General features: G+C 36.5%; 1 protein-coding gene across 1 annotated transcript in view; it reads left to right on the forward strand.

Annotated features, from left to right (window-relative positions):
- The window catches only part of BARD1 (BRCA1 associated RING domain 1), a 150,034-nt gene that overhangs the window by 107,519 nt on the left and 19,289 nt on the right, over positions 1–23,226 (forward strand). Inside the window, 2 exon segments of the mRNA XM_021002840.2 lie at positions 7,243–7,378; positions 8,600–8,692. Of these exon segments, the coding sequence (XP_020858499.1) occupies positions 7,243–7,378; positions 8,600–8,692 (229 nt within the window).

A 23,226-nucleotide genomic window follows, 5' to 3' on the forward strand; every position in this document is an offset into this window, starting at 1 on the left:
CCTCCCACCCAACTAAAAACTGAAGGAAAGCCAGAAAAAACTTAGAACTCTTATAACAAAAGCATTGCCAGTCAAAATGCATAGCAAAATGCTCTGTCAAGATCATTGCATTAATTAGCATTCTTAAGTCTTTTGCAGTTGCCTTTCTTTACACTATTGTTTTCTTTACATGAATTGTTCTTGAGTTCTTTTCACTTGCTTTGTATCAATTTGTGATAATCCAGAATTCTTATAAGTCACCTCTTCATTTATTTCTTATGGGATGATAATAGTCCATGACATCCATATACCACAATTTGCTGAGCCATTCCCCAGTTGTCTAAGAGGTGACATAAGGCGACCCCTTAGATTCTAGTTGGCTTTCTTTCACTGCCTCCCTTCCTTTCTTCCCCTTTTCCTCTCCTCTTCTCCTTTCTCTTTTCTTCCTTCCTTTCTTCCTCCCTTCCTTCCCTCCTTCCCTTCCTTCTTTTATCTCTCTTTTAGAGTCAGAAAGCTTGTTTTTGCTTGTGACTCATATATTGTATTATTATATACTATATATTGTATATTATATCATTATATATTATAATGATAATAATAGAATGGTAGTGATAATAATAGCTAGCATTTATATAGGATTTTAACTTTTACAAAGCATTTTATGTAAATGTTATTTCTTTTTATCCTCACAACAACCTAAAGGGGTTATTATTATCCCCATTTTACTAATGGGGTAGTTCGGTGACTTGCCCAGGGTCACACAGCCAAGACCCCACCTTCTTCCTCTTTTGCATTGAATGTATTTTTTAAAAATTTATTTGTGTGTATATGTTTAATCCTACTTTATCCATTTCAGATAAGGGAAACTCATCTGATGCTTCCTGTGTTTCGTTACATGCTCTGATTCTGAAAAGTAGGCAGTCCCATCCCCTTCTTTCTCCTTAATCAATTGATGAATTCCTTCTTCTACCCTTCTCTTAAAATTCTCTAGAGAAAGCCGATCTATCCCCTAAGGCCTTTTTTTCTTGTTCAACTCCCTCAGAACACTTTGAAGACATTAATGTTCTAAAGGGATGTTTGCTTATTCTCCTTTTAGAATTGCACTACATCATTAGCGCTACAGCTCCTTCTAAATGTTCAAATAAATTTCTTTGTGGTTTTTCTGAACTTTGAAGTTCCAAATTCCTAATCAGTTTTGATGTTTTCACCAGAAATGCTTGAAAGTTCTTCATTCCATTGAAGATTAATTTTTCCACGATAGGATTATAATCAGCTTTGCAGAATAAATTATTTTTGGTTGTACCTTCTATATCTTTTGCTTTTGTTTATTGTATTTCAAGGTATCTTATCTGTTTTTATAGAAGCTGCTTATGTGTAATCCTAATTGTGCTCCTTTGATAATTGAACTGCTTCTTTTTGGACACTTGCAGTAGATTTTCTTAAGAGATTTGGATTTTGGCTGTGATTTTACTGGAGTTTTCCTTTTGCAGGTTCTTTTCAGGAAATGATTGGTGGATTCTGTCTTTACCTTGCCTTCTGATTCTAATAGACATGTGCAGTTTTTATTTACTATTTCTTGAAATATAGTGTCCAGGATTACAGCACTATATCACTAAGATCATATGACTAGGTGGGATTTATACCAGATATGCATGACTGGTTCAGTATTAGAGAAACTAAAAGCATAATTGACTATATCAATAACAAAAACAGCAAAAATCATAATTTTATAAATAGGTGCAAAAAGGCTTTTTGACAAAGTGCAACACTCATTCCTATTTAAAAAAAAACACTACAAAGCATAGGAATAAATGGTACTTTTCTTAAAATGATAAGTAGTATTTTATTTAAAACTAAGAGCAAGCATTAGCTGCAGTCCTAGAATCCTATCCAGTAAGATCAGGGGTGAAGGAAGGATGTTCATTTTCACCACTATTATTCAGTATTATACTAGAAATACTAGCTATAGCAATAAGACAAGAAAAATAAATTGAAGGCATAAAAATACGCAGTGAGGAAACAGAACTATCACTTTTGCAATGATATAGTAGTATACTTAGAAAACCCTAAGGAATCAACTAAAAAACTAATTGAAACAATGAACATTTTAGCAAAGTTGCAGAATATAAAACAAACCCACATAAATCATGAGCATTTCTATATCTTATCAACAAAACCCAGCTAGAAGAGATAGAAAGAGAAATTCCATTTAAAATGACTGCAGATAGCATGTAAAATACTTGGGGGAGCCTGAATGCCCAGGAGCTATATGAACACAATTACAAAGCACTTTTCAAACGAATAAAAACAGAGAAATATTAATTACTTGTGTATAGACTAAGACAATATAATAAAAATGACAATAGTACTTACATGAATTTACTTATTCAATGCCACACCAATCAGACTACCAAGGAATTATTTTATAGAGCTAGAAAAAATGACGGGATTTATCTGGAAGAATCAAAGGGCAGGAATATCAAAGGAATCAATGGGGGAAAAAAAGTGAAGGAAGGCAGCAAAGCAGTACTAGATTTTAAAACAGTCTAGTATTAGATAAAAAATAGTGATGGATCAGTGAACTAGATTAGGTACACCATTAGGTACAGCATATACAAAAGTAAATGACCACAGTAATCTAAGTGTTTGATAAACCCAAAGATCCAAGCTCTAGGAGCAAGAACTCACTATTTGACAAAAACTATTCAGATTCCTAGAAAACAGTCTGGCAAAAAACTACATATAGACCAACATCATGCACTATATACCAAGATAAAGTCAAAATAGGTCTGTGATTTTCACATATAGGGTGATAACCATAAGCAAATTGGGGGATCATGGAATGGTTTGCCTGTTAGATCTATCAACAAGGGAAGAATTTATGACCAAATAAGAGATAGAGAGGATCACAGGAAGTTAAATGGATAATTTTGATCACATGAAGTCAAAAAAGGTTCTGCACAAATAAAACCAATGCAGCTAAAATTAGAAGGAAGGCAGGAAACTGAGGAAAAGTTTTTCTGATAAAAGTTTCATTTCTCAAATATTTAAGGAACTGAGCCAAATTTATTAAAATAAGATCCATTCTTCAATTGATACATGATCAAAGGATATGGACAAGCAGTTTTCAGAAGAAGAAATCAAAGCTAACAATAGTCAAATGAAAAATGCTCTAAATCCCTATTAATTAGAGAATTACAAATTAGAACTACTCTGGGGTACCATTTCACACTCCTCAGATTGGCTAACATGACAGAAAAAGAAAGTGACAAATACTGGAGGGGATGTGGAAAAATTGGGACACTAACACACTATTAGTGGAGTTGTGAGCTGGTCTAACCATTCTGGAGAGCACTGCGTACTTTGACCCAGCAGTATAACTATTAGGTCTGTATCCCAAAGAAATCAAAGAAAAAAGAAAAGGATCTATACATACAAAAATATTTATATCAGCTCTTTTGTGGTGGTAAAGAATTAGAAATTGAAAAGATGCCCATAAATTGGGGAATGGCTGAACATGTTGGGGGTATAAGATTGTGATGAAGTACTATTATGCTATAGGAAATGATAAAGGGGATGGTTTCAGAAAAACCAAGGAAGACTTTATATGAACTGATACAAAATGAAGAAACAGAAGCAGGAGAACATTGTACCTAGTAGCAACAATGTTGTTAACAGTGATCAATTGTGAAAGACTTAGCTACTCAGATCAAGCTTTATCATCCACAACAGTTCCAAAGAACTGATGATAAAAACTGCTCTCCACTTCCAGTATGAATAGTGCAGATTGAAACTTTTTTTTCCAATTTCTTTATTTTAATTGTTTTTTTTTTGGAGGGGGGGCAGCATGGCTAAAGTGGAAATGTGTTTTGCATGGCTTAAAAAAAACAAAAAGAAATATAGTGCAGATATTTTTTCTTCTTCCTTATATCATGGTATATGGGGACTCTAATCATTTTTACACTATGTCTCCTTGTTTTGTTTTCTAGGTCAGTTTTCTGTATCAGATAGCTTGTTTTTCTTCAATGTTTTTATCTTTTGATATTGTTCCAAATTTCTTACAATTTCATGGAGTTGTTGATATATTTTAACATCTATTCTAGTTTTCAAGAAGTCTGTTTCTTTGGGAAGTTTACCCTTTTGCTTCCTAAGCCTCTCAGTCTCCTTCCAAGTCTTTCCTCCAGAGCTTTACTCTCAAGCCAGAGTTTGTCCCATCCCATTATGATGATTTGTACAATGAAAGAATTCCTCCAAATTGTTCTGAAGTAAAAGCCTTTATGGTGATACTTTTAACTCTCCTTGACACATGCTTAATTGTGAATCAAATTACACAATAATGATGTAGCACTTAGGATATACATAGAACCATTCTAGGCTCCAGATATTGATTGTTTAGACTTGAGAGAGGAATGTAAGATCGAGTGTATAAATGGTGTACTTTATTACCTTGAAACTGTATTTTCTTTTAATTTAGCTGTGCAAGGCCTTATGTTATTATCTGGAAGCATGTTAGTTGATAACTCCATCTATTCCGCATTTCTAAGCCAAGGTGCCATTTTGGAAGTCAGTTTGGAAATGTGCCCGAAAATTTACTAACCTGTTTACCTTTGATTTACAGATATCAGTCCTATACCTGTGCCCCACAAAAATAGTTTAGTTTAGCTTTTTTAAGAGAGAAAAGGACATATGTGTGCAAAATATTATGTGCAAAAGGACATATCTGCAAAAATATTTATACTAGCTCTTTTTATAATAATAAAAAACTGGAAACTTAAGGCTTCTATTCATCATTTGGGAAAATAGTTGAACTAATTATGATATATAACATGATGTGTGTGTTTGTGTATAACATAGAATACCATCTTGCTATAAGAAATGATGAAGGGGATAATTTCAGAGAAACCTAGGAAGACTTATATGAACTGATGCAGCTTGAATTGAGCAGAACCATGAGAATAAATCTAAAGTAACAATAACTTAAAATAACATTTCCCACTTCTGTGCTTCCTCTTGGGTAGTTCTCATGTCTAGAATGCCCTCCTTTTCTTTTTTTTAATCCTTTAGAATCCCTTCTCTTCTTTAGTACCCCCATCAAGTACAGCCTTATCTGTGACCAAAGGAGATGATGTATATAAAGTATCTTGAAAACCTTTTAGCACTATTAAATCATAACTATCTACTATTATTGTTGTTGTTATTGCAGAATTAGTTGCTGTTTATGTCACTAGTTTTACATTTATTTTATTTTTTTTAATTTTCCCTCTTCATAAGAAGCTTATGCTCCCTTATCTTGTGAAATATCTTTTTTTTTCTTCTTACTTGGCAAATTAGAACTTAATTTGTATTTAACATAATGTGATTTGTATGTAATTCATATAATTGAATATATTCTGAATGTCAAATAAATGAATTTTATCTTTTAAAAAAAATATTATGGCAGATGCTCATTCTTATTCTGTTAGAATGTAAGCTCCTTGATGGCAGGAACTCTCTTTTGCTATTTTTGTATCCCCAGGGCTTAGTACAGTGCCTAGCATATAAATGTTGATTCATTGATTGTTATTCAGTTTGCATCATATTTGCAGATTAGGTTCAGTGCAGATGTGCATATATTCAGGTTGCTTTCATCCTTTTTTTAATGGGGCATGTAGCCATTTGCTTTATACTCTACTATAGCCTTCCTATATTGTGGATAGTTAATATCAGCTTCCATCAGTGTCAATTTCTGTTATTTTTTTTTTACTCAAATTAAATAGCCATGATAAGAGAAATAAAGGAAGATGTTTCTGGAACTTTTATTGGTTGACCCAATTTAACAGTTTCCTGAGGTTGGGAGAAATGTTAGTGTAGGCTATATTTAGGTGTCTCTTCAACATTGCATTTCATGCAGTGAACTAATTTAGATAAAGATGAGTTATATAAATTGGGGAAGCCTCCTCTTCCATTTAGGACTATTTTTGGTGGAAATATGTATTTTATAAAACTGACACGGATGGATGTTAAACCTCTTGTCTTTTAAAATGAGCATCATTATTATCATATGTTTTATTACACATCCTCATAGGGTGTATTAATATTTGCCAGGTGCTGTAGGGTTTACTGAATTTAGGTTAGATATGATCCCATGAGCATACAGTCCAGTAAGTAGAAAAGATATCTGAACACAGATATGTTTTAATATACAAGAATGATGTTTAACAGGGATGTATTACAAGACCTCTGCTGTGAGACCTTTGCAGTGAAACCTTCAGGGAATTCATTTTAGATGGCTGGGTTTTCTAAGTATGCCAGAGGGCTAAGTGCCAGAATGTTTTCTATTATGGCGTTTTTGTTGGGTCCCTCTACACCGTACTATACACCTCTCTGTCGTTTTACAGTGTTGTGAGCTGTAGGGTCAGAGTTCATTTGAAGTTGTACAGTGATCATGCCTGGAAAAGTAGGGTAATGTATACGTCACTCATCCCCAATTAGAATGTAAGCCTTCTTGTGAGCAAGAACTATCATGATTGTTTATATTTTTAATCTCTAGAGCTTTGCATAATGCTTTTTAGCATATGGGAAGCATTTAATAAATGTTTTTTCTTTCATTCATCTTCATATTTCTACTCTGTTATATTATAAGGAAACAAATCATTAGTAAAGCAGAAACTACACATTAGTAAAGTGAAGTATTTTATTCACAGTCATACAGTTGGTACATAGCAAATCTGAGTCTCAAATAAGAGTCTTGATTCCCTAATCCTATACTCTTTGCATTAAACTTAAAATTTCTCACCAGTATTCCTTTTTCTTAGCACAGTGGCACATAATAGGCTCTTAATAAATGCTTGTTGTCTTTCCTTCCTGGGATTTTTGGTGGCTTTGGGTGGCTGAAGTTTTACTGTACGGACATAAGGTAGATTGAAAGATAAGATTGATGAATCTTAGTGCATTCACGTTTCTCAAGATAAAGTTACTGGAGAGGGTTGATGAATCCTAAAAAAAAACACAACTCATTTCAGTATAGAGAAAGCAAGATGTCCCAAGGCCTACAGAGAAATGTAAAGTAGAGTTACAGACAAAAAAGAGAACTGATTTAAAATGAACTTGAATAGGGAGATTTCTGGACTATGGGTAGAACTATAATACGAGTCAATTTGGATGGTTGAGGGAAAGTAGATGAAGTGAAGAGAAAGCTTCATGTCAAAAGGAATTAATTTCTGCCTTCTTTCTGAACATTAAATCATGTTGTTTCTTAGCATTTTTTCTGTTTTCCCTTCCCAGCCCGTGAATGCTAGCCAGCGAAGAGATAACCCCCTCATACTCCTCAGCAGTGGCCTCACTTCAGATCAGCAACAGTTGCTAAATAAGCTTGCAGCAGTTCTTAAGGCTAAAAAGTGTACTGAGTTTAATAGCGCAGGTAAGTATTTTTCTTAAGTCAGAAAGATGTTGAAATGGGAAGGTGTATTTTGAGTCTTGGATAAATCTAAATATTCTTTCCTCATTTTTATTTTTAGTCTATTTGTTGTTCACTTGATTTTCAGTTGAGTCCTACTTTTCATGACCCCATTTGGGATTTTCTTGGCAATGAAACTGGAGTGATTTGCCATTTCCTTCTCCAGTTCATTTCACAGATGAGGAAACTGAGGCAAATAGGGTTAATGGACTTGCCCAGGGTCACACAGTTAAGAAATGTCTAAGGTCAGATTTGAACTCGGGAAGATGAGTGTTCCTGACTCCAGGCCTGGCGCTCTATGCACTGTGGTGCCACCTAGCTGGTTTTAGTCCATACCTATGAATTAATTGCTCTGAAGATCTCCTGGCATGGAAACTCCACACTCATGTGGAGCAATCATTAATCTGTAACCTCGGTAGTCTTCATAGTTCTCTTAACTAAGGAGTTAAGTAACATACATGATGGTCACATAGCATATATGTGGGAGTCAAGACTTTAAAACTGGTCTTCATGACTCTCTGACTAGACCTCTCTACCCTACAGCAGACTTTTTCTCATACTCTACTTTAATAATAATGAAATACTGATATTGTGGTAGAGTTCAAAGCTTCAGGGCTTAGTATGATTTCGTTTATATTTAACTCAAAGAAAAGTAGATTTACCGTTGGCAAAGTGGCATAATTTTGTATAATTTATGTGTTTTGTTATAAACTCGGTGTTTGTTTGAAGTGAGGAGCTCAAAGTGTAGACAGTCTCCTTACCAAGGCAGATCAGTAACTTACTTGCAACTCATAATCTTAAAATGTTTCTTGGTGCATGAAGAAATTAAGTGGCTTGCCTTGGGAATCACGTGGCTTAGTATGCATCAGAGGGAGGATTTGAACCCAGTCTTCCTTGAAACTGGCCTTCTTTATACTATGCCACACTGCCCCTCTGCAGAGGGCACTAACATTTGTCATTTTAAAGAAAAGAATCCAGACTCAGGTAATATCAACATGTCCCATGAGTACAAAGAGAGAATAAACTACTTTATGCTTAAGAGTTAAAGATGTTGGTTTTGGTGCATGTCCAAGTGCAGCTTCAGTGCAGAATGTGGAATGAGAGGGGATAATGAGCTTACTTCTTGGGAAGTAGTTTATTTTGGATTGTATTTATTTTTCTCATCCTGTTTCTTTTGTATCCTAGTCACTCATATCATTGTTCCTGGCGATACAATCCAAAGAACCATGAAGTGTATTCTCGGCATCATCAGTGGGTGCTGGATCCTAAAATTTGATTGTAAGTGTTGCCTTTGGTGGAGTTACATACTGAAATGTAGTCGACTTATATTTCATTTTCCACAATATATGATCTGTGGTGTGTTAGGTTGATTAGCCACTTGATTTTTCATACTTAGGGTCACTACTTAGAGGGATTTCTCAAAAAATTCTAAATGCAGTTATTTAGGCAGAGGGAGATATACTTCATAGAGCTAGCCCAGGGATCGCTTCCTCCTTCAAACTTTGGTTTCACTGTCTCTGCCATTCGTTTTGGCATCTTGCATATGGTGTTTCTTACATATAATATTACTTCTGCAGTCTCCAGTCCTTTGCTCTGGCTGTTTTACCTGTCTTGAATGTCCTCCCACCTTGCCTCCACCACTTAGAGTCCTTTTCTTCTTTCAAGACTTAGCTCAGCTATTACCTTCTACCTACCCTGTATGTGTACTTAACCCTGTTTGCCTCGGTTTAGTCATCTGTAAAGTGAGCAGGAGAAGGAAATGGCAAGCTACTCTACTATCTTTGCTGCCAAGAAAACCCCAAATGGAGTCCCGAAGAGTCAGACATGACCGAAAAATGGCTGAACAACAAATAGACAAAAAATAAGGAAAGAGTATTTAGATTTATTTTTGTGATGAGTCCTTCGTTAAAATGCAAGCTCCTTGAGGTCAGGTACTGTTCTTGCCTTTCCTTGTATGTCCAGGGCTTAGCACCACAGTACACATTTGAAGACTTGATTAAAAAAAAAAAAGCTGACTGGCTGATTGATTAATTGAATTATTTAATTTCAAATAAAGTAGGTAAGCTAGTATCTTAATATTGGGACTCAGCAACTAAGCACTTGGATAAAGACTAATCTTTTATCCAAATGGTAATCTAAATGATCTTATCTAATAAGATTTTAAAGACATATTTTGTATATTATATACTGTATCATATTATATGTGTGTGTGTACACACACGCACACACACACACATTTTGATCCAGACTTGTGATTTCATTGGTATGTGGAACTCCCACTATAGAAATTCCCTCCACAGATGAGATGTGTTGATATTTGTCATTTAGAATCCTAGAGAGTTTCCTGGGGAACTAATGAGGACCATCAGGCCTTCTGTCAGAGGCAGGATTTGACCCAGTTTTCAAGCCAAGTTTTTCTGACTCCTAGGCCTGCCTCTGTCTGCTATACTATGCTACCTCTCAAAGCAGTGATTATTATCACTAATCATGCTATTTAGCCTCATAAAACCTAAAATACATTTTAAAGATAGCTAATGATCTTTTTTTACACCATCTGTCAATGAAATAACAATAATAAGCACATTTCTATAGAACCCACTGTTTGGTAGGCACTGTACTAATTAAATGCTTTGCAAATATTATCTCATTTGATCTTCACAGCAACCCTGGAGGGAAGTGGGTCAGCTGCTGTTGTTTTCCCCATTTTACAGATGAGGAAACTGAGGCAAGCAGTTTCACTTTCTCAAGGTTCCACCAGTAGTAAAAATGTCTGAATTCAAATTTGAACTCAGGCCCTCCTCTGTCCACCCCAGCACTCTGTGTACTGTGGTGCCCCCTACTGCCTCAATAAAGCAGTGAAATGGAACAGATTTATTAAGATGCTTGAGAGAGTGCTAAGTCAGGAAATTTGAGTTCCCATCCCTGCTCTGCCACTTGCTTCTTGTATAACTTCAGACAAATCTCTTCCTTTCTATGGGCTTCAGTCAAGTGTCCTAAGCACCATACTAACACAAGGCATACAAAGAAAAAGCAGAAACAACCCCTGCCCTCAAGGAACTTATGTTTTAGTGGAGAAGACCACATGTACACACAGCTACCCATAGAGCTGATGGGAGGTAAGCTTCCAGGGGAAGGTTCTAGCACTGGGGAGGATCAGGAAGGGCCTCTTAAGGTAGCATTTAAGCTGAGATTTGAAGGAAGGCAGGGATTACAAAAAGAGGAAGTAAGAAGGGAAGAGAACCTTCTATTATTCCTGTTTTACACATAAGAGAAAAGAGGTTAAGTGATTTGCTTTTGGTCACACAGCAAATAAATGTCTGAGGCAGGATTTGAACTCAGAACTTCTGACTCTCTATCCAGTACTCTGTTCTCTTTGTCACCTAGCTGCCTTGGTGTTTTCAGTACCACGTGTTAGGTAGCAGGGAGGCTGATGGTGTCCTTAATATAATAGAGAAATTCAGAAGAGAGGTAGATTTTGGGAGGATTTGTCCAAGGTCCCCAGAACCTGAAGATACGGGGTTCTTGCCATCAACCCAACAACAATGGTAATATTGATTGATTATGCTGGAAAAACGGAGTGGGGTAGGGTTGATGCAGTTTGGGGGTTCAGGGGTCCTGGGACCCCAAAATCACAGCATGCAGGTCCTGCATGAAAGAATTTGACCCAAGCCTTCTCTCAGCCAAAGACAAGGTTTATATAGAACATTGTCATATTGGGCAAACTCTTAAGGAGTCTGAACATGGGTAAGCAGTGGCTAGATTTTAAGAATCTAAGCATCTTAGTGTAGACCAGGTGGACCTTATATACAGAAAGACTGTGGGAGGGACCTAGGAGTGGCCAGTAAACTGGGGTGAACAGAACTCCTGGGAACTGGACCTCGTGGCCCAAGGGAGAATGGAGCCAAGCTAGTATTAAGGGTGGAAAATGACCAGGGGCCCTAAGGAAGTAAGACAATGGAGGGGAGATTGGGTGTAGCCACAGTGAAAGGCCAGTTGATGGGATTATAGCCTCAGGTGAATGTCAGAGATTTGGCCATGTGGGAAAGTCCAGGGTTTTTCCTTTCTGGAGCCCAGATCCCAACCACATCAGGGTTGGAGGAATCAGAGACTACATTCACAGTGGCAAGAAGTTCATGAGAAAGATGCTGCTTGGATGTTATGGTCCCTTGAAGCATGTAGCCAGTCAGTTTCTTGTATATGCAATTCTGTTCTCAACAGCATTGAAGTCCTTGTAACTCAAACTATTAGGAAAGCTAAAGCACCCTGAACTCATCAAAGGACATGGTGGTTGGGCTAGGTTGTCAGTCTTTTATTCTAAGTTTCATAGTGAAATAGTTATTTTTTTCCAAGCTCTCAGTTGACTAGAGACTTTTGTTTTATTTTTAACTTTGAGATTTGTTTGATTTGTTTGTGAAATACTTATTTGTACACATGCTCAACTATTGATGTGCGTATACTTTTTAAATGCAACTACTTGTCTTCCCTATTGGGAGGCTTTAGTAATAACTCATGGGGCCTGATGCAACTAAGTGGCTATAATTAACAACACCGCTCCATCTGTTCCCACCAGTCCCTGTTATTAGTCTTCTTCAGAGTCATTACAAGTTAAGGATTGTTATAACAAATAATTGGACTCATGCTGGTGGAACATTTGTCTCTGAAAAGAGTTTCACTATGTCTGTGTCTTCACACTCCCCTCTCTTATTTGCATACCTTCATGTATTTCCAGACGGAAGTCCATTTGGCCTTGATGGAAAAAATTATCACTAGAAAATCATATGTGGATTACTGGGCTCTATCTATAACTATGCCAGAAACTTTTGAACTCAGAAGTTCTGTATTCTAGCCCATTCCTCATTCATGAATCCCTTCTACAATTTCTCTGATCAATAGTCATCTCAGCTCATCTTGACTGGGGCTCTGTAGGTACAGAGAATTACTACCTCCTGAGGCGCCTTATTATGTTTTTAAGTAGCAATAATTATTGCAGATATTTTCCTTCTGTTATCCTGAATCTGTTCCCAACTGGGTCAAAGTTGAACAAAGCATTTTTCTCTTCTTCATGACTTTTCAAAATATTTAATAAGAAGAGCCGTGATTTCTCTCTGTCTCCTCACACCGCTAGTTTCCTTTTTTTTAAGTTAGAAATCTGTTGAATGCTGCTGACTTTAGCTGACCTTGCCTGATCCCAGAGCTATGAATTGCCTGAGGGTGATCTGATGAAAAGATGATCTGATGTTATCACCTCCCTACCCTTTTCTATGGACTTTCAGTTGTTATGCAAAATAACTTCTGTAGAGGCTGTGCCTCCCGTGACACTCCCTTCCTGTTGAAATGTATTTAACCCTGCTCTGCTCCTCTTGGGCCCTACAGTACTTTGTGCTGCATAATGCCCCAAATTGCAATTACCTTGCCTAGATTAAAGATCCTAGTTTTTGCTACAGTAGTCGTTTTCTTTATTTCAAATTGACACATCCTAGTCCTGGACTCCATCCTCACTGTTGCCTTAGACGTATTCCTGTTTGTCTGTTTTTTGTGAAAGATGCTGCCAAAAGTGACACTGTATTCCAGATAAGCTCTCACCAGAGCAGAGTATGGTGGGATTATAACCTGCCTTGTTTTGGACCCTACACTGATGTTATTGCAACCTAATTTGGCGTTAGCTGTTTTGGGACACATATACTAAGCGTAGAGTCTGTTAAAATCGTGATGTCCTATTCTTATGACCCATTATCTAGTTTTGGCTCAATGGTCCTTTGTTTGTATGGTATTTTTTTTAACCCAAATTTAGTTATTCAATAAGAGAAATGCAAATTTAAGCAACTCTGTAAGGTTATGTTTATACCCGGGATAAATATAATCAAAGATGGAAATAGGTCAGTGTTAGAAAAGTTATTAAAGAATAGACTGTGGATGGAGTCATGACTTGGTTCAGCCATTCTAGAAAACAGTTTGGAATTACTAGAAAAAAGTGACTAAACTCTTTGATCCCACCCCCTTTTTATATCCCAAGGAAATCAAAGATCTCTTATGCCACTATCTTCATAGGATTATGTTTTGTGGTGACAAAGGAAAACAAACAGGTGCTCATTGATTGGGAAATGGTTATGTAAATTCTGGTATATGAATGTAATGGAATGTCATTACTTTTGAAAAAGGCACATATCTGGAATTCAGACAAACGTGAGATGTATGGTGCAAAATTAACCTGATACAGAGTGAAATAAATAGAACCAGGAAAACATACAGATCAATACAACATTGTCAACTAAAAGAACAATAAAATGAGCTTGAATATCGTGTAATTATAAATCTCAGTCTTGGAGAAGAGATAAGACATTGCAACTCTTAATTAGGAGGCCAGGTAGAAAATGAGAGGCTAAATGTGAGTGGGGGTTATTGTACAGCCCGAATTGCCAAGACTGGGCCACTAATTAGGTAGGGGGAGTGAATGTGAAAGAAGATGCAAGGTTGGCTTGTAGGTTGTGAACCTGGGTGATTCAAAAAGGTGATGACAGTCCCAATGGAAATAAAGTTAGAGGGATAGGGTTATAAGTAACAATGAGCAATTCAGCTTTATTCATGTTGAATTCAGTGCCCCTGGAACATCACAGGGAGATGTCTAGGAAGCATTTAGTTTTACAGAGCTGTTGCGGTGTGAGAGGTTGAGAAGTTGTGACCCCTCAAAGACTGAAGTACATGGGTCATCTGGAATGAATTCACAGACTCAAGCATTCTTTAAGCCAAGGTGGCAAAGTTTATTTGTTAGGCTTTTCAGCAGGCAAGGATTCTTAAAGGATCCTGCAATCTTAAAACAGTATAACTAAAGTTTATATAGTATAAAATATGATAAGACATGTGTCAGATATGCTAATTAGGTGATTCAGGGCGGGATTACAAAGTGGTTAAGGAGTGATCAGTTCTTAAAGAAACATGCACTTGTATCTACCTCGCAGGCGATTTACCCAGCATTCACTGGGAAAAGCCCACAAGGGGGGCCACATGGAGATGTGGTTTTAGGCCTGCTACGTCACTAAGTCAATTAGAGTTCAGGGTAACTGAAGAGTTCTCCAGTCTGCCACCAATCAGTGTCTTGTTAGAGGAGATAGATGTAGGGAATATACATATGTCTTAAGTCTAGAATACAGTTAATGAGGAGCCCAGGATGTAGATAATGATGTAGGATGGTAGGATAGTATAGTAGTGGGTAAGAATGTCTTTATGACCCAGTGCAAAGCCAGTTTAAACTAATAAATCCTTCAGGTGCTGTTTGGAACTGCACCAGGGAGAGAGAGAAGGTTCTTGCTGGGGCCCACTCATGAGTAATTGCTAAGCACAGGGTCCTTGGGCTGGGGAGAAACTGTCAGGGACAGTGTTTCTGAGGCTAGGGAGAAATTGGGGTCCAAGTACAAGCACCCAAGCACCACATCAGAGCCAATAGAGTTCTGAAGAGAGACACAGGCTGGATTTATAGATTTTGGAGTTGTCTGCCTGGACATGATAGCTGAATGCATGGTACCTGAAGAGACCAAACAGCATAGAATGAGAAGGAAAAAGGCCCAGGGCAGCCCTCTGGGTTAGACTGCCACTTACTGGAGACGATGCAGAAATGATGTTCCTTCAGAGGAGACTGAGAGTAAACAGGCAGGAATAGAGTCATGGGAGAAGTGTCATAAAAACCTAGGGGGGAGACAGTGTCTAGAACAGAGGTGTCATACATGCCTGCGGCAACCAAGTTCTGGAACCAGGTGAAAATATCAAAATAAATAAAAATACAATAGAACAGAAAGAATGCTAATCTAAGTTGTATTGCCCACAGGGATCCTCTGTTCAATTTAATGGCCCCGGTGTCTATTTGAATCTGACATCATTGGTGTAGAAAGAGGGTGTGATTGGTAGTCCCGAAAGCTACAGAGAAGTCAGGAAGGATGAGGACTGAGGGAAAAAAACATTGGATTTAGCAACAAATATATCATTGGGGACCTCAGAGGCAACGTTTTGGTAGAATGGTGGAGAGTGATAGGAGCAATGTCTACCCATGCATACTAGGTTAGTTTTTTATTTAAAAGGTAATGAAACGAGCCATCTTGGAAACTTAATTGGTCTAGGGGATTAAGGCTGAACCTGTTGATGGCTTCCTGGATGCTTCAGGACAAAAACCCAACTCACAAAAGAATGTTTCTCTGGCTTAGCATTCTCTCTCTCTCCCTCTCTCTCTCTCTCTCTCTTTCTCTCTCTCTCTCTCTTCTCTCTCTCTCTCTCTCTCTCTCTCTCTCTCTCTCTCTGTCTCTGTCTCTGTCTCTCTCTGTATATGTATGTATGTATGTATATGTGTGTATATATGCATGTATGTATGTGTATACACACATATATATGGTATTTTATTTTTTCCAATTACATATGAAGAGTTTTTAACATTCATTTAAAAAAAGAAATAAGTTCCAAATTTTCTCCCTCCCCTCCCTAAGATGGTAATCAATTTGATATGGGTTGTGTGTTAGCACATACTTTTTGACCTGAGTGCTCCATGGAAAATATGAAAGCAACAAAGCTGCTCCCAGGTGCACCAGTGCTGTAATCTTGCTGAATATTCTTTCCATACTACTATTAAACATCTTTTTCTTAGCTATTAGATGATCTCTGAGTGTGTCATTTTGGGCTGAACCTTAACCACTGGACTAGTCTGAGGCACATTTGTTCCAGGATAAGAGAGAAGCCAAATTATAAGTGAATAGAAGTTGAGAAAGTGAAATCAACCAATTTAGATAGGTCTTTCTTTAAAAAAAAAAAGTTATCTTTTTAAACCAACATTAATATAACATGTAGACGACCTCTATTACATATAGCTTGCTTTAAAAAAATTATAAATTATATATATGTGTATATGTATTTGTGTGTGTATATGTATACATTTGATAAATTAGACTTGCTACTTGTAAAGATACCCTCTTTGTATTTCCTTCTGAACTTCCTTTAGACAGCTCTAAGAGTTTGACTTTGAAAGGGGGAGAGAGATAGCTTGAAGGAATAAGGTCAAGTGAATTTTTGTTTTAGGGGTAGAGACATCTGGTTGCTGTGAGCCAGTAGATAAGGAGGCCTTCAAAATTAATTGCAAAGATTTATGACATTAAAAATAGGTCTTGTGTCTGAGAAAACCTAATACAATAGATGGCTTCTAAGGAGCCCTAAATTGGCTTAGGTGTAGAGAGGGATTCTAGTACTCATTTTTCTTAAATGGGATCTTCAATGGAACTAAATAGATTCTAAGAGAAAGCTCTTATATTGAAAATTCCCTAGAGTTGACATTATTTTTGTTTACTTTTTAAATAAAAGATTTCCTTTGGAACCAAATCAAACTTCCAGTGACATCGTCTTATTTTAAAACATTTGGTCTTAGATCATTGACTTGAAAATTGATACAACACCTATTTGGTAGAAAATTCACTAGGGTTGACATACATATTATTTTTGTTTACTTTTTTAAACAATACAAAATAAAAATCCTTTGGAACCAAATAAAACCTGCAGTGTTTTATTTTAAAATATTTTGCCTTAGATTTTTGACTTGAAAATTGTTTCAGCCCCTTTTTGGTGGCTGTAGAATATTGTTCTATTAGGTTGAAGTGAAAATTTATTAGACACTAGATTTAAAATTCCTAAATGCAGAACAGTGACCCTTTTTTTGTTAAGATAACAACAAAGGTTTATTAAGCCACTATTGTGTGCAAGGCACAGTATTAGGCACTAGAGATACAAAGACAAAAATGAAACAGTTCTTTAAAGAGCTTATGTTCTGGGAAGGATACAACATGCACACAGAAAAGTAAATATGTCATAAAGGGATGGGTGCTGGACTTTAATGTTCATTAATATAAGAAGTTTCCAGGTAAGCAAATTCTTTCTACCACTGCAGGTCAGCACAAATCTTAGAGAGTTGCCTAGAGTAATGAAGGTCAGGTAAGTTGCCTAGCTAGTACATGCCAAGGGAAGACTTCCAGACTTTGAGACTGGCTCTCCATACACTGCCTCTCAAATGCAATGTAAATGCAAAGTCATTTCAGGAATGAGAATTAGGCTGATCAGAAGAGCCTCCTGTAGGAAACCAGGGATCCCTTAAAGTAGAAAAATATGGCATACTTACCTCAATGGGTCAGTCAGCATACATTTGTGTATTTCCATCATGTTTTATAAGTGAGTCTTGAGTTCAAGTGATGCCTCTGAAACGTTAGCTGTGACCATGGGCAAGTCACCCAAACTCTCAGTGCCTGATGAAACTCTCTAAAGTCTGTAAGTTCTAGACAAGGTATGTTTCTGTACAGAGGTTGGGAGAGAATTTCAATGGGTAAAAATTCCTTTTGTGGATGAAGTCAGAAGCCAGGACCAAAAAGAACCCTAATGTTCACATACACATGTACCTGAATAAGCAAGTGGTCAGTTATTGATGATTCACGACTTCTCTTTTCATCTCTTCGGTAGTCGTGATTTGTTTTCTAATCATGTTTACCAAAAGAAGGTTGGTTATTTCTGTTTATATAAAATAGCTGTTGGGCTCAGTGTGGATAGAGCACTGGACTTTGGAGTCAGGAATACCTTTGTTCAAATCCCTCATTAGACACTCCCTAGTTGTTACCCTAGACAGGTTACTTAACCTGTCAGGTTCTGCTTTCTTGTTTATATATAAAATGGGCATAATGATAGTTCTTGTCGTAAGGATCAAATGAGGTAAAATAAAGTGCTTTGTTCACCTTGAAGTGCTGTGTAAGTATTTTTATTTTAAAACATACCATTATGGGCGACCATCCCATTTTCCTATCATTAGTCTACAGAAGAAGAGAGATGAGTTAGGATAAGTCCAATCTTGGCAGTAACTTCTGAACGTCAGTGTGCCAGAGTTCACATTTATGATAGAGCACTGAATCAGTACTGGCAATCATCAATTTGGAGCACCTAATGGTCTATCGATGGGATTGACATTGAGTAAATTAATTCAATTCCTTCTAGCCTGTAATTCCCACAAAAATAGGAGCCTACAGATGCTACATAGGACCACAGGCTAGAATTAAGCCAAAAAAGACCATCTTTTTATTCTCCTGTTATTAAGAGAGGACCACATTCCATATAGATGCAAATCTGTTGTCAATAAATTGATTCTAGTATTATTAACCCATTTCTCTATTATGAAACTCTTGTGCATTCCAATAACTCTAGAAGGAGCATAGCATAATGAGGAGAGTTGTGGGAGTCTGAAAACCCAAGATCACAAACTATCTCTGATGCTTAACTGCTCTTGTTTTCATGGGCAAATGTCTTAACTAGCATGAAATAGAGATAATAATACTTAACCTCACAGCGCTATTGAGAAGCTCAAATTTTGAGATATGTAAAGCACTTGGCAAATTTTAAGGGGTTACCTAAAGGTTGTTTATTATTATCTAATCTCTTTTTTCCTTCTCTTTATACCTAATCCATTTCTTTTCCTCATTGGAGCTAGAGAAATCATGCGCATCATTTTTTTTAATTAGATTGTTGCATCATAGGTTCAGAGCTGGAAGGGATATTAGAGGCCACCTATCATTTTCTGAAGCTGGAGGTTAGATAACCTAATAAGAAGTTGAGATAAAAGTAGCATTTAGCATTTTCACACCAGAGTCAGACATAACATAAATCTATTCTTGTTTTGTAGGGGATGTGAATTTATATGGAACAGAGCAAGAATGGGTGTATTTAAACTGTTAAGATGGGTGAAGAAGAAACATATTACATGCTTTACAAACCACCTCAAATCCAAGTTAACAAGTTTATACCTTTCCTCCAATGTTTTATTCTTAAATTGGAATCTGAAAATGCTGTGACATTTTTAAAAGAGCACAATTCTAATTTTAACCAAATTTTGCTAGGTTGTCTGAAAAGGTGAAAACAAAAGTTGTTCCCTAAACCACAGTGTGACTAGGCAGCTTTAGGTTTTCAAAACCCACCCTGCAAATCAGTATAAATGGCTATTGGACCAAAAGATCATACTGGAAGGGGGCTGTGGGAACTCATCTGATCCAGTCCCTTTATTTTATAGATGATGCAGCTGAGAATAAGTTTCCCTTACATGCATCTCCTCTACTCTTCAAACCTCCAAGATACATATGTGCAGAACTCTCTCTCTCTCTCTCTCTCTCTCTCTCTCTTCTCTCTCTCTCTCTCTCTCTCTCTCTCTCTCTCTCTCTCTCTCTCTTTCTTTCTTTCTTTCTTTCTCTTCTGTCTCTCTCTCTCTCTCACACACACACACACACACACACACACACACACACACTTACACACTCATACTCACATACTCCAGAAGCTGTGTGGTGTAGTGGATGAAGGATTGGCTTGACAGTACCGAAGACCTGAGCCTCCAAAATAGCCTGCCTGTGATCCTTGTGATCCTTGCCTACTCAAAATCTTTCAGTGTATCCAACATCTAAACAACACTCAGAGATTATAAGTTACAGAACAATAGGGGCAGTAGTCTAGATAAAATATGCAAATATTTTATAAATATTACAGTATACAATAATATAATAGTAATCAAATAATATTACAGTATCCAAATAATACTAATTAGTCTGGACCTGAGATTTTATTGCTAGAGAGGCCTCTTCGTTTAGAAATCATCTGCACTACACTTCACTTATTCTAGAGAGTTCTAATCTCCAAAGTTGGGGGCAGGGACCTGACCCCAGAGGATATATGATTAACCAGTCATAGAGTGAGAAGACAGGACACTCCCTTTGTTATTTGCCTGCACTTTCTAATCTTAGAGAGTTTACCTGGCATTTAAAAGAGTTTAATTATGTCACTTGGTCAGGGTCTCACAGCTAGTAGGTGCCAGAGGTGGGATTTGAACCCAGAGCTCTCTAATGGCACCATTTTGCCAAATTCCTTTAATGCTTATTGATAAATCAAATCTCATTGTGAAAAATAACTTTAATTTTTTGCAACATGTATTTGTGACATTCTGCTGAACACAACTTTGATAGATGACGGGTGTGTCTATGTGAGGGAGATGAAGAAAAGTGTAAACTTGGGTTGTTGGTGAAAATGGAAAGAACAATCAGTAAATTCATGTATTATCTTGTTGTTCAAAAGGTTAATTGTATCAGACTTTTCTGCCTAAATGAGGGACATTCATTTGTATTTCATCAGTTTTGAGCACCTGATCTTTTATACCAGTTAGACTGGCCAAACACATTTTCATACAGTAATGACCCTAATTAAGGCAGTGACTATTTGCTCCTAAAATAGAAGACTAAAAAGAAATGGAATCTGTAAATTTCTTCTTACTTTTCCTTCATTTCAGACATGAAATCTGAGTTGAATCTAGAATGAATGTATGCATCTATTTCTTCAAGGTGGTATTCCTTCCAAAATAGTCTTTTTTATATTTAATAAGGGGTAAATTTAATGAGTTTTTGAATCTCTTATTAATATTAGTAAGTTGTGCTTAGCTGAACTTTATAATTAACAATGTTTGTGATAGAATTTGGTAGCTTACTTCATTGTAGTATTTGGTTTGCTTATCAATATGCATTAAGCTGAATATATTAAATGTATCCTATTGTGTAAGGAAAGAGGTTTTCAATACACATAGATTAGTAATTAGGATTTTGGCTTAAAAAGTGAAAGAAGAATACACGAACATTAAATGGGGTTTACATGCAATCATAAAACCTAATGGCCTATGACAATATTATTTTAATCATTTTCTGTGGTCTGTAAAGCCTAGATACAAGTAAAGACACCATGGATGGACCATTAGCTTTGATTTTATATTTTTAGTCATTATCTTGATTTTCCTTTACTCTCAACTATGGAATTTTGTGACACTTGACTGATTTCTTTACCTTTTGACGCCCCCCCATCCACAATTGTTTAAAATTGTAAAATGTGAGCAGCTAATTTTCCATCATCTCTGCATTTCTTTGCATGTATTTTTTTTAACTGAGTGATGTCATCATAAAGCTTCTGGCTACAAAATGAAATGTAATTTGATTATGGCAAAATCTGGTGTTTCCACGTGCCAGGGACTATTGTTCATTTTGGAGGAGATTGGACCAGTAGTGGAAAATACATAATACTGTATTATATACTTAAATTCTTTTGGCTTCCATGATAGAAATGCCTACAAGCATTCCAAACATGGTTTGATTAGGAAATTGAATTTTGGAGGGGAATGATATGAATTTCAGATGTTTTCCCAATTCTACCCCCAGCTTTTATGATTTGAAACTGCTATGATTTCATTACTGCCACTTTTAGATAACCAGCATAGCCTTGTGATAAGTGATTTTGGGAGATTTATAAATAATTCCAATCTATCTGGCACTCTTATATTTGGCAAAATAGATTTTTTTTGTTTTTCTTCCAATTTTTCAGTTTAGAGGTTAACTATAAAGTTTTTATTTGGGGACCCAGAACAGAGATTTCACCCTATGTACTTCATACAGTGTATTGTACCTCTCTACGTACACAGAATGCCATGTATTTCTTTTTTTCTCTTCCTACTTTAAGCTCTTTTTACTTGGAGAGTTCTTAACCAAACAAGGAGTAGAAGCAATCCCAAAGGGTAAAATAGAAATTTTTTTTTTATTGTATGAAATATATGTTAAGGTGTCAAGGTTTTTTGATATATAAAATGGGAAACTTTTACACTAATTAGCTATGCAACTTGGATAAGAAGGAAAGCAGTTCATTAAGGGAAAATCTTTGTATTAAATATATGATAAGGCTGTGATGTCCAAAATTCTATAAGGAAGTAACACAAATATATGACACCAAGAAATATTCCCCATTGGATAATTGGCTAAAGAATTTCTACTAATAGTTCTCAAAGAAGACTTAAAAACTATAAATATAAGGATTTCCCCAAATAATTATTATAAGAAAAATTTTAATTCAAAATAGCCCTGAGTTTTCAAAACCTTTCACCCAGCAAATTTGCAAAGATGACAAAATGTAGTAGTCATTGTTGGAGATGTTGAAAGATAAGTACGCTAATATATTGTTGCTGGAGCTATGAATTGTTTAAACCATTGTCCAAAACAATTTGGAATTATGCTAAAAAATGACTAGAATATTAAAATATTTTGACCCAGAAATCCTACTTCTTAGCATGTGCTAGATCAAAGATAGAAAGCTTATTCTCATATTCACCGAAATGTTCATAGCAACATCATAGCAAAAACTGGAAACAAAGTACAGTACTCGTCCATTGACAAAGGACTGAACAAATGGTGATATGTGAATGCAGTGGAGTATTACTGTGCTGTAAGAGATGATCTATACGAAGAATTTAGAAGATTTTAAAATGAGGTAAGCAGAACAGGAAAATAATATGCACAGCGACCACAACGTAAATGAAAGGAACAGAAACTCTCAGTGCTGAATACTGTAATTAGAGTGACCAAACTTACTTTTCCTACACGCCCTCCCCCTAAAAAAAGAGAGAGATAAGAAAATGTACCTACATCTCTCCTTCATTGGACATGTGGGAGACTGGATGTAGAGTATGGTGTGATTTCCATTTCATAGACCAGGAAACTGAGATCCAAAGAGAAATTACTTGCCTCAAGGGGGCCATCTCTAATCGTCCTGATTTATACCCTGCCGCTGGACCCAGATGGCTCCAGAGGAGAAAGTGAGGCTAGTGACTTTAGACAGCCCTCACATCCAAGTCACTTGCAAGTCATGGCATCACCTTCCTGATGTCACGGTCTTCTTCAAGAACAAAGGACAAACAACGATTTGCCCAAATTATATAGTTACTAAGTGGCAGTGAAAGG

The sequence above is a fragment of the Phascolarctos cinereus genome, unplaced genomic scaffold (assembly GCF_003287225.1).
Source record: "Phascolarctos cinereus isolate Bilbo 61053 unplaced genomic scaffold, phaCin_HiC Scaffold_7;HRSCAF=346, whole genome shotgun sequence".
In the NCBI taxonomy this organism is placed as follows: domain Eukaryota; kingdom Metazoa; phylum Chordata; class Mammalia; order Diprotodontia; family Phascolarctidae; genus Phascolarctos; species Phascolarctos cinereus.